Source organism: Ceratotherium simum, chromosome 9 (assembly GCF_057802395.1).
Source record: "Ceratotherium simum simum isolate JZ-2026a chromosome 9, ASM5780239v1, whole genome shotgun sequence".
In the NCBI taxonomy this organism is placed as follows: domain Eukaryota; kingdom Metazoa; phylum Chordata; class Mammalia; order Perissodactyla; family Rhinocerotidae; genus Ceratotherium; species Ceratotherium simum.
Window position 1 is genome coordinate 79,034,091 of NC_141908.1, and position 12,683 is coordinate 79,046,773.

Consider the following 12,683-nt stretch of genomic DNA (forward strand, 5'->3'; position numbering starts at 1 on the left):
AAGAGAGAACCACTGAAGCAGGGTTATCTGGGTCAGAGTACCAGCTCCGCCACTAGCTTTGTAACCTTTGGCAAGTTACTTGCCCCCAACCTTCCTTCCCTCGGTCATTTACTTGGGGTCAGACTTGCCTCACGGTCTGACAGCTCTTCCTGCCTTGCCGAGCTCTCTCTCCATTTTCCCTCACAGGCCTCCCTCCTAATAAAATCCTTGCATGTTCAGTTCTGTCTTGGCATCTGCTACTCAGATGACCTGAATTAGCACAGTCAGTAACTAAGTTTCTGTTCGTTGGGGGGTCTCGGTTTACTTATAGATGATTTGATTCAGATGTTTAAAGAGCATTTTTCTATATAAAAGGATACTTTTTTACTTTAAAAATAAATTTTCGGGGCCGGCCCGGTGGTACAAGTGGTTAAGTGCACGCGCTCCGCTGCGGTGGCCTGGGGTTCGCTGGTTCGGATCCCGGGCACGCACTGACGCACCACTTGTCAGGCCATGCTGTGGCGGCGTCCCATATAAAGTAGAGGAAGATGGGCATGGATGTTAGCCCAGGGCCAGTCTTCCTCAGCAAAAAAAGAGGAGGATTGGCAGATGTTAGCTCAGGGCCGATCTTTCTCATGAAAAAAAATAAGTAAATAAATAAAAATAAATTTTTTTCCCATAGGAAAATACAAAGCATGTGTTTTTTAGAAAGCTGTGTCATGTAATTAAAGCAAGTACGGTTGAATACTATATGTTTGTATAACTTTATAGTTTTTAAAGCACATTTGTATATAGTATCTAATCTTTATAACAACCTTCAGATTAGATATGATAAATCCCATTATTCCTTTTTTTATAGATGAGGAAACTGAAGTTCAAAGATGAAAATTATTACTTTACATTTATATAGTCCTGAATAATTTACAAAACTGTTAAGGGTAGGCATTATTATGTTTAATGTACAAATGAGACTCAGTAAATTAATTGATTTGCCAAGATGATTAGTAAATGACAGAACTAAATTTGAGCTGGACTTGAGTTAGTTTTCTGATTCAGTGTTTGATGATCAATTCCATTATACACTATAACTTTCTCAAAAATACATGTCTTGACTTCTCCAAGCCTGGTATAGTAGAGAAGTCAAAACATAATCCTCTATTTATGTGAAATGTCCAGAATATGCAAATTCACAGAGACAGAAAGTAGATTAGAGGTTGTCAGGGGATGGCAGGGAGTGGGAATTTGGGAGTGATGGCTAGTGGGTATGGGGTTTCTTTTGGGGATGATGAAAATGTTCCAAAGTTAGATAATGTTGATGGTTGCACAGCTCTGTGAATATACAAAAAAGCCCACTGAACTGTATACTTTAAAAGGGTGAATTTTATTGTGTGTGAATTATATCTCAATAAAACTATTACAAAAGCCATAATCCTGGTTTGTCTTAATTTTTAAGCTATAAAATGCTGTGTTTTATAGGTTAGAAATAAAGTATATAGCAGACTGTTGTCACTTCATTCTCCAAATAGTTATGGAACCAGATCACCACAGGAGGCATTCAAAGCTTCAGGATTGACACAGGTGGGAAATTTTTACAGTCACTGTTTTGGTGTTCATTTCATATCTCAGAATTTTGCTTAAAAGTAAAACTCCCTTCTTCTGATTATTCTATTTTGATTGTCACAACTGCTGTTCTTCCATTCAGACTGATCTTTTGAGTTATCTTTGAGTCTTTCTTTGTTTCCCTCACACATACAGTGCCCTGTCCTCCAGCTCCCATATCATTCAGTTTATGGGCATATCTTGTGAATTCTTCTTTCTTAATAATTTTCTTTTATAAAAAAATAACATGTGGGATTTTTTTTGATAATAAAAATAATCCGTGCACGAGGTAAAAAAGGGAAAAATGCAAAAGGCACCCTGGAAAAAAGGCAAAAAAAAAGAAAATCAGCAATCCTTCTATCAGCCAAAGCTAACTATGCTCTCATGTATTTTATCCTCGCCTGTATCCCAACGTCTCTTGAACTTGTACTGCCAAAATCCAAGAAAAGGCTATCATTTTTTGCTTTCTAGGACTGTTAGTAGTCTCCTAATTAGGGTCCCTGCCTCCTGGCTCTCTCCTTCCTCCTACATGTGCATTAGTCTTAATCTTAAGTGTTGCTCTTATTCAAAAGCCATCAGCAATTCTTTCCTATTGCTTATGGAATAAGCTTTATTTAGTCAAGTACATTCCCTGTTTTCTGTGGAATAAACTTTATTCATTATAGTACTGTTTCCTCAATTTGGCATTGAAGAACAATTATAATCAGGCTTTCTCTAAAATCCATATACATAGATTCACTGTTCCCTGTAAGTATGTCCTTTGATTAAGAAGTACAGTAAACTTAGAGGTGAATATTAATCTGTCAGCAGAACCCTGAGCACACCCACACTGGGTAGAGCAGTTAGCAGGCTAGGTACACTGAGGTGATTGAAAGAAAATAATGATCACGTCTTTCTTTAGAAAATTTTGGGGCCGGCCCCGTGGCTTGGCGGTTAGGTGCGCATGCTCTGCTGCTGGCGGCCCCGGTTCGGATCCCGGGCGCGCACCGACCCACCGCTTCTCCGGCCATGCTGGGGCCGCGTCCCACGTACAGCGGCTAGAAGGATGTGCAGCTATGACATACAACTATCTACTGGGGCTTTGGGGGAAAAAAAGAAAGAAAGAAAGAAAATTTTGTCTCTAATGTAGCAAAATCCCATCTACCATTGCTCCATAAAGGCAGTTTTCTGAGGATAGTTAATGTAATGTTTATTTAAAATTTGTAGGGGCCGGCCCCATGGCTTAGCGGTTAAGTGTATGCGCTCTGCTGCTGGCGGCCCAGGTTCGGATCCCGGGCGCACACGGACGCACCGCTTCTCTGGCCATGCTGAGGCTGCGTCCCACATACAGCAACTAGAAGGATATACAGCTATAACATACAACAATCTACTGGGGCTTTGGGGGGGAAAAATAAATAAATAAAATCTTTAAAATTTGTAGACCATTTTAGTACATTAAGATACTGATTTTTTTTTTTTTTTTTTTTTTTTTTTTTTTTTTTTATTTATTTTATTCGTTGCCCCCAAAGCCCCAGTAGATAGTTGTATGTCATAGCTGCACACCCTTCTAGTTGCTGTATGTGGGACTCGGCCTCAGGATGGACAGAGAAGTGGTGCCTTGATGCGCACCCGGGATCCGAACCCGGGCCGCCAGCATCGCAGCGCGCGCACTTAACCACCAAGCCACAGGGCCGGCCCGATACTGATTTTTTAATATGTGCATTTATTATGAAAATTTCAATTTATAACAGAAAATTTTCAAAGTTGGACAGTCCTACAATTAAAATTAAGATATTCAAATAAAATATTTATTTAATTAAAGAAAAGACTTACTTCTTATGAAGATCTTCTAGACTGTAGTGTAAGATTTATGTTGAATTTTCTGTTCCTTTTCTAGAGACGAGTTTTTAAAAGGAAGTGAATTTAGTAAAAGTATATTGATTTTATCTCCCTGTTAAGCCTTTTTTAAAGCCCTGTTCCTTTTATCAGAAAGATGGTAGAGATAATGGAAACAAAAGATTATGTTAGTACTGTCAGTAATAGTTACTGATTTCTAAGAAACAGAAACAGATTAATTTTGATTTTGTTCTTTTTTTGTGCTGTCTAGAAATGGGTAAACAGAGAGATATCAAATTTTGACTACCTCATTCAAATAAATACAATGGCAGGACGAACCTATAATGACCTTGCACAGTATCCTGTGGTAAGTTTTATATAAATCTCATAAATATGGTGCCTTCATAATACACAAAAATATATGTGCATGATAGTTATTTTTTATTTTGAAAAAAGATATAAAAACATTTTTGCCTTTATGTATATTTTCTACCCTACTTTTTTCAAGAACTATACATACATGAAGACTAATTAAAAAATAAAAGCCTTTTTTCTTTTACTTCATTGAAAATATTCCAGTGGAATTACAGGAAATAATGCTTCTAAGTATTGAACTAAAGATGAACAAACTCTTGCAACAGGGAAAAAATATTTGTAAAGACTATCCCTTTTTGTCTTTAGATAAGCATTTGATATTAGATATGGGGATAGTAGCTTCTCTAGGAAGGAATGTGTAAATTGTAAATTGTGGCTCTTTTAGTTTCCCTGGATTTTACAAGATTATGCTTCAGAAGAGTTGGACCTTAATAACCCATCTGTATTTCGAGATCTTTCCAAACCAATTGGGGTAGTTAATGATAAAAATGCCAAAGCCATGCGAGAAAAGTAAGTGCCTTTTATCCCTTTTGAAAGATACATCACTTGTTTGAATTTGTGTTGATTTCTACTGTGGCCAACCAAGTGTTCCTTTTTTAAATGCACAACTACTTTTAATAATCAGAGTCTGATAATTCCTTCAGTAAGTTTTCTTGAAAATATATCAGTTGCCCTTCAAGTATATTAACTATAGTCTGTTATTTCCCTTCTTTGTCAAATTTAAATTGATTAGAATTTCTTTTCACCTCATAAAAAGTACATGCTAAAGGGTAATGGGTTCTTGAAATTTTTCTTTCCAGGTATTTTAGACTTAATAACCTACTAATCCAACATGTAAAAATATTCATCTAATATAATATTTTAGTAGATATAAAAATAATAATACTAACCTATTCGTGAATAATGTGAATAAAGAACAGTGAAATGTGTGGAAATTTAGAGAGTGTCGTTTTTTTTGTTTTTTTTTTTTTTTAAAGATTTTATTTATTTATTTTTCCCCCCAAAGCCCCAGTAGATAGTTGTGTGTCATAGCTGCACATCCTGCTAGTTGCTGTATGTGGGACGCGGCCCCAGCATGGCCGGAGAAGCAGCGCGTCGGTGCGAGCCCGGGATCCGAACCCGGGTCGCCAGCAGTGGAGCGCGCTCACTTAACCACCAAGCCACGGGGCTGGCCCGAGAGTGTCGTTTTAATAAAGAAACAAAATTTTTATTCTTGTACATATTTATGATCCACCCTGTAAATGTCTCACAATCTTTTGTTTTTCCAAAGCCAGCTGCTGACAGGTAAAAGGACAATCTAATTTCCCGTTTTCTCCGTGTAAACTTGTGGAGGACTTGTCAGTCATTACTTCTAATAATAAGGACATAGAACTGTTTTGCAAACGAACTTAGTTGTAGATTTATTTGGGGACAATAATAAAAAAAAAAGGCTTTTTTTAACACTTCCGCAGGAAATACTCAAGTAACTTATTTTATTGATAATCAAAGATATAAGTTGTTTCAAATTTCAGTAGCATATTTGCTTGCATGGATACAAATGACTTTGACCTGAAAACTTTTTTTTATTCCCCTGAATTTTAATAACTTCTATGTAAAAGGAAATTGGCCTTAGTTTGATGAACTGATTAGTATTTTGGGTTAAAAATTGCATTGCTTTTTATTGCCTCCAAAAAACTGTTCATTTTTATTCATATTTTATACCCACTAATTCAGATGTCATCACTCAAAACAATTATACATTTGACTATCAGTAATAGTGCTTGCAGAATCACTGTATCTATCCTTTGCAAATAATTTGGTTTGGGCCTTCTTCCTATCTGCCAGCTCCTTCTTATTTTACCTTTAGATTGTTAGGTGTTCATTTCTGCAGTTCTTGACTGATCCTCTGTAATTTTTTTCCGTTAACTTGGCCATGAAAGGATGTCTAATTATCACATTGTTTGTGATGTCTAAATATCACAATAGCAGAAAAATAGAAACAACTTAAATATCTAAAAGTAAGAAATAGTAAAATTGTCATACATACCTGTTAAAAATACCATGTACCTGTTAAAAAGAGACTAATCAATCATTTGGAAAGATGTTAATAGAAAATTGTTAAATAAGTTGTGAACAATATATTATGTGTAACACTTTTATATTAAAGTATATTTGTGTATTAATTTGTTCATTAAAGATTGACATGTTCACCAAAGTGTTAATATTAATTATCTCTGGGAAATGCATTTATAGTTGATCTTAAGTTTCTTCTTTTCTGGTTCTCTGTGTTTTCTAATTTATTTACAGTGAACATGTATTATTGCATAATACAAAACTGTTCCAGAATCCAGTATTAATCACATTTCATTGTTCAGAAAAAAATATTAACAAATAAAATTATTTTTGATTTATTAACATGGTGTGATGATACAAATACATAGATAATAAAACATATTAAAAAGGACTTCTTAAAAACTATGTTTTCAGCAATGCAATACAAGCTTTTGTCTTCCTAATTTAATTTTACTGTTGTGGTTATAAAACTTTAGTTTCTTTTTTTAGATATGAAAATTTTGAGGATCCTATGGGAACTATTGATAAATTTCATTATGGTACTCACTACTCAAATTCTGCCGGGGTTATGCACTATCTAATTCGTACGGAACCATTCACCACCCTCCACATCCAGCTTCAGAGTGGAAGGTATGTTTTGGGTAAATAAGGTATTTTCTTCAGACTGTATGTTAGTGTTGAAACTTTTTGCCTTCATATCATGTGCTGTATAACAGGGCCTTATCTTTTTTATTCTCCTCTATTAGATTTTGATTCATATAATAACCTCTAGATAAAAATAATCAAACTAGTTTTAGAATGAGTCATTCAAACTGACTTAAACAAATGACTTGTAAGATGACTTCTTTTTTACTATTATGCAGTGTACCTTTGTGATTCTTACTGGTTTTAGGAACATACCAGAAATTTAGAGTTAGAAATGATTTAGACCTAGATCCAAGACATTTACCAGAGTTTCAAACCTAATCAATGCTATGTAGTCCTCCTAAAAATATTTACTAATCAAGAAGAATGAAAAGAGGGAGGAATGAGGGGCTCTTACGTTATTAGTAGCAGCTTGGACAGGTCTATGATGCCATTGTATCATATTACCTGTCAGTATTATAATTTACCTGTGTTTCACATTTTCCTAATGATCCTAAAGAAGCAAACTTCTCCATAAATCCTCCAGTTCCCCATGTATCCTCCACGTAGCTCTCTACTTATTCACATTTTGTCTCCAGGTTGCCTTATTCTCTAACACTATCATTTTGCCTTTCCTACCCAATTGAGAGCTATGTAAACATTGCCTATTCTCCTCTCTTTCCATGTAGCTTTTATCTTAAAATTAGCCTAGGTCCCTTATTCCTGGGTCTTTAGTACAGTAAGCCTTGACTTTCAAGAAGAGACTCTGTCCTCAAGATCACTACACTTCTCCAAATGTTACGTTTGCCATGATAGCGGGTAATTTTTCCCCCAGTAAAGTATAACTGGGTCTTTTCAGCTTTTAATGCTTTTATGAATAAATTATTTTTTAACAATGCTTCAAAAATAGATTGTGCTTCAAAGGACAACATCAAGAAAGTGAAAAGACAACCCACTCAGTGGGACAAAATATTTACAAATTTTATGTCTTGTAAGGACTTGTATCTAGAATATGTAAAGAACAATGCAATAATAAAAAGACAAGTGACCCAATTAAAAACGGAACAAAGGATCTAAATGGACGTTTCTCCAAAGAAGATATACAAATGTCCAATAAACACATGAAAAGATGTTCAACATCATTCGTAATCAGGGAAATTCAAATCAAAACCAAATTGAGATACTTCTTCACACCCACAAGGCTGGCTATAATCAAAAAGACAGATAATACCTAGTGTTGACGAGCATGTAGAAAAATTGGAACCCTTAAGGAACTCCTGGTGGGGATGTAAAATGATGCAGCCTCTGTTGAAAACAATCTGGCAGTTCTTCAAAGGGTTGAACAGAGAATTACCATATAACCCTGCAATCCCACTCCTAGATATATACCCAAGATAATTGAAAACATATGTTCACACAAAAACTCATACACGAATGTACATAGCTGCATTATTTATAATAGCCAAAAAATGGGAACAACCGAAATGTCCATCAATTGATAAAGGAATAAATAAAATGTGGTATATCCATACAATGGAATATTATTTGGCCATAAATAAATAAAAGGAATGAAAGATTGACACATGCTATGACATGGGTGAACCTTGAAAACAGTATGCTAAATAAAATAAGCTAGACACAAAACGCTACGTATTGTATGTTATACAGTCATCCCTTGGTATCTGAGGGGTATTGGTTCCAGGACCCCGGCAGATACCAAAATCCTTAGATGCTCAAGTCCCTTGTATGAAATGGTATAGAATTTGCGTATAACCTACGCGTATCCTCTCGTATACTTTAAATCATCTCTAGATTACTTATAATACCTAATACAGTGTAAATGCTATGCAAATAGTTGTTATACTGCATTGTTTAGGGAATAATGACAATTTAAAAAGTGTGCATGTTCAGTACAGACACAACCGTCAACAGGCCGTTGGTTGAATCAGCGGATTCGGAACCTGCAGGTTGAGAAGGCTGCCTGTACGTGAAATGTACAAAACAGGCAAATCCTCAGAGACAGAAAGTGAATTAGTAGTTGCCATCTGGTGGAGGTAGGGTGAAAGGAGAGTGACTGCTAATAGATACAGGGTTTGTTTTTGGAATGATGAAAATATTCTAAAATTGATTGTGGCGTTGGTTGCACGACTCTGTGAATATGCTGAAAATCATTGACTTGTCCCCTTTAAAAGGGTGAATTGTATATATGTTAATTATATCTCAGTAAAGTTGTTTTCCCCCACCCAAACAAAAAGATTCTACCATTAAAGCTGTACCTCTTCTTGAATTTGGGTACACCATCATTAGACTTTATTGATGACCCAATTATTGATTAAATTAAATTCAGAGTTCTGCTAAGTTCAGGTCTGCCTCAAAGTAAGATTGGTAGGCATAAAAAGAGTCAAATTAGTCATCAGTGTTACTTAGTAAGTCATTATTTACTAAAGAAATCTAGGAAAACAATGTCAAAGGAAAGAAACAGGAGGGTTTATGCGTTTTCTGATTAAAGAAAGCGTAGTGAAATGGCAGCATGACCGCTGGAGCTTCTTTGAACTTCCTTAGGCCCGTAATGGAGCTTAACAATCAAGTTAAGATAACAGTGTACGCAAGCAAAGCATAAAAGCTTTAGCCACAGAACTGTTTTCCTAGCTAATCCTCTGGTTTTTAGCAGAAGAGTTGGTAAAGATATTTCTGGATTGAGGATTAAATCAGCAGCATTCCTATAGCTCTGTTAACCACATATATTAATAGTGTAATACTTAGAGTGATAAACTCTGTGATTTTAAAACATCCAAATAACATTTATTCACTTTCTGTAATAGATTTTACACAGCAAGAATTATGCCATTTTTAAAAATCTCTTTGGTTTATATTTTATTTCTTGAAATTTTCTCCAGTGTGGTTTGGTTTTCAGCTATTTTAGCTAAGATGGTACTAGTGATTAAAATTATAATATTTAGTTCCTGACAACAAAATATGAAAGATTATCATAAGAAGGAGAGCAAATTGTGTTTTTAGATGTTAAAGAGAAAGATTAAAAAAGAGCAACTGTAATCATTAGGAAATCTGAAGGGAGTTTAAAGGTTTGTTTCCTGCCTGTTGTTGCTCTCATTCAATATTTGCTGTTCTTTTAATCTCCACATGCAGGTTTGACTGTGCAGATCGACAGTTCCATTCCATCCCTGCTACCTGGCAGGCTCTCATGGACAATCCAAATGATGTGAAGGAACTTATTCCTGAATTCTTCTATTTCCCAGAATTTTTGGAAAATCAAAATGGTAAGAAATGGGATATTAAAATTTTGATGCAACAGGTCCCAATGGAGGATCGTGAAAAATATTTTTCAGGACATTTTTGTGATGTCCTGTAGATGACTTAAGGTCCATTCTGTCTGTATACTACTCAGTGACAGGGCTTAACTGATGCCCAGGCACTACTCTTACCTTTCAGGGAAGTGCCACGGTGACTGAGATGAATGAGTCGGACTGAAATTGCTAAGAGAGTCTATCAGAGTACAGTGTCTACCAGAGAAGCAAAATGGCCATATGCTCTTCCAGCCATATAGCCCCTTAGGTTAAAAGTGTTTGAGTTAGAGAAGATGAGGATTTAAACCAGGGTTCAGCAAACTACAGTCCATGGGCCAAATCCCTGGGCAAACTCATGTGTTTATGAAGTTTTGTTGGAGCACAGCCAGCCAATTCATTAACATATAGACTGTGGCTGCTTTCACAGTATAATGGCAGATTTGAGTAGTTACAACAGAGACCATAGGGCTCACGAAGCCAAAAATATCTATTCTTTGACCCTTTATAGAAAAAGTTTGCTGACTCCTGACTTAGAGCAGAAGACATGAGGCAAATTGAAAATAATGACAGAGTATAAGTTACCACAATATTTGAAAAGTCGTACTATGTTTTTGAAGTAGAGAATCATGAAGCTAAATAGTCTTTAAAAATATCCAAATGCTTTTTCTATGAGATAGTTATAAGGAAATTGGTAAGATTGTTACTACTGATGTTCTTTAGGGAAATTCCTGTCTCAGAAGGCCATTACCAACTTCTTTTGTCTCCCCTAGCAAGTAATGTTAATGTTTGACCCTTTGCTTGCTCAGTAGACTTGTTTGTCTTGCTGGAGAGAGCATATCCAGGCCTTGACGTCCTTTGATCATGCACTCTGGGACAGGCTATTGGAAGCAGGGCATCTGGTTTTCAGAGTCAGACAGTTAGAATTGGTCACTTTCAGAGAATCAAGTGAATCTGTTGACTGAGTCTGATCCTAGACTGTTAGCCCTAGGACTGGAGTCTCCTAAAGCAGGGTATCTGGGACAGGAGGATGAGCAGATTAAATTTGGAACTTAAGGTACTCTCAGCTTGACAATTTCTGACATTCCCCAGAGCCAGTTGCTGTCTTGCATGACTGTGTTGGAGGCTTCCATTTCTAACTATAATTGCCTCTGTCTGAAATGAGCTGGGTGGGAAAAAGCAAAGTATACTAGTTAGAATGCCAGCAAATATTAATTAATATTATCATTAGTTAATAAAACAAATATTAATAAAACCAAGCCATAATTGTGCGAGCAAGAAAATTTTAGTATTTTCCTTAGTAAAAACCCTGCGGTATGGTAGTTTCAAGTAACTCAGCAACATCATCAAAGCCAAGTCTTTCTGTATTTTCACTCTGCTGTTCTGTTTTGACTTGGTCCTCAGCTAGTTCTTCTCATTGTTACAAATGACTAAAGCAGTTCTAGGCATCATAGGCAGATACAATAGCATCTTAGAAAGAAGTGAGTATTAATTCTTTGTGTCGTTTCTTTTTTTGTGTGTGTGTGAGGAAGATCAGCCCTGAGCTAACATCCATGGCAATCCTCCTCTTGTTTTTTTTTTTTTTGCTAAGGAAAACTGGCCCTGAGCTAACATCCGTGCCCATCTTCCTTCACTTTATGTGGGACGCCGCCACAGCATGGCCTGACAAGCAGTGCGTTGGTGCACGCCCGGGATCCGAACCCAGGCCACCAGCAGCAGAGTGCATGCACTTAACTGCTATGCCATGGGGCCGGCCCCTGTGTCATTTCTTAAGAGCGAGAAAACCTCTGTCATAATCTCCCCTCATTGTCCAGAGCTGGATCATATACCAACCCTACACCAGTCACCTGCAACAGGCGTGGTGTGAAATAATAGGGCAGGGATGGACACTTGAATAAAATCCAGTTTCTGCTACCAAATAAGGAGGAATGGTTGTCAGGTGGCCAACAATATCTGCTGTACAATGATTGAGTTAACAAAGCCACAGATCCTGTGCACCCTGTCATCCTGTGACATTTAAACCTCTCTCCAACTTTGGGACACACTGATATTTTAAGGCAGCTTCTTTTTTTTTTGGTGAGGAAGATAAACCCTGAGCTAACATCCGTTGCCAATCCCCCTCTTTTTGCTGAAGAAGATTGGCCTTGAGCTAACATCTGTGCCCATCTTCCTCTACTTTATATGTGGGACACCGCCACAGCCTGGCTTGATAAGCAGCGTGTAGGTCTACACCCGGGATCCAAACCTGCGAACCCTGGGCCGCAGAAGCGGAGCACATGAACTAAACCACTATGCCACCGGGCCAGCCCCTAGGCAGCTTCTTTTATGAATGTCTGTTTGGTTAACACTTTTCTCTCCCCACACTGCATGAACAAGAAAACCTCATCTTTGGGACAATTTTGTCAAAATACTGTGTTCTAACTATATGAACAAATCTTTATAATGTCAGTGTCTACTTAGAATAGTGGTATATTAAGGTACTGTTCTTCCATAGGACATATATAACTCTTCCATTGAGTGACATTAAGGTATAAGTTACACCAGAAAGCTCTAAGGAGCTATGTTTTGTAAATTAACCATTAGAGGGACTGTGTTAATGATTTTTAATATAAGAAGAATACTTAATGTTGCATTTTTGTTCAGATTAAGGTTTTGGTCATAGCTATAGTTTCCCCCACTTTTCTTTATAATTTTATTTATTTATTTATTTTTCCCCCCAAAGTCCCAGTAGATAGTTGTATGTCATAGCTGCACATCCTTCTAGTTGCTGTGTGTGGGATGTGGCCTCAGCATGGCCGGAGAAGTGGTGCATTGGTGGGAGCCCGTGATCTGAACCCGGGCCGCCAGCAGCGGAGAGCACGCACTTAACCGCTAAGCCATGGGGCCGGACCTCCCCCACTTTTCTTAACAGAAAATCAATTATTAATCTGATTTACC

General features: G+C 36.9%; 1 protein-coding gene across 9 annotated transcripts in view; it reads left to right on the forward strand.

Moving 5' to 3' along the window:
* NBEAL1 (neurobeachin like 1) overlaps positions 1-12,683 on the forward strand; it is a 154,183-nt gene that overhangs the window by 108,344 nt on the left and 33,156 nt on the right. For all 9 annotated transcript variants that reach the window (XM_087435657.1, XM_087435659.1, XM_004426808.3 and 6 more), the window contains 5 exons: positions 1,456-1,557; positions 3,665-3,760; positions 4,154-4,278; positions 6,310-6,450; positions 9,592-9,722. In XM_087435657.1, the coding sequence (XP_087291783.1) occupies positions 1,456-1,557; positions 3,665-3,760; positions 4,154-4,278; positions 6,310-6,450; positions 9,592-9,722 (595 nt within the window). The remainder of the gene's footprint in view (positions 1-1,455; positions 1,558-3,664; positions 3,761-4,153; positions 4,279-6,309; positions 6,451-9,591; positions 9,723-12,683) is intronic.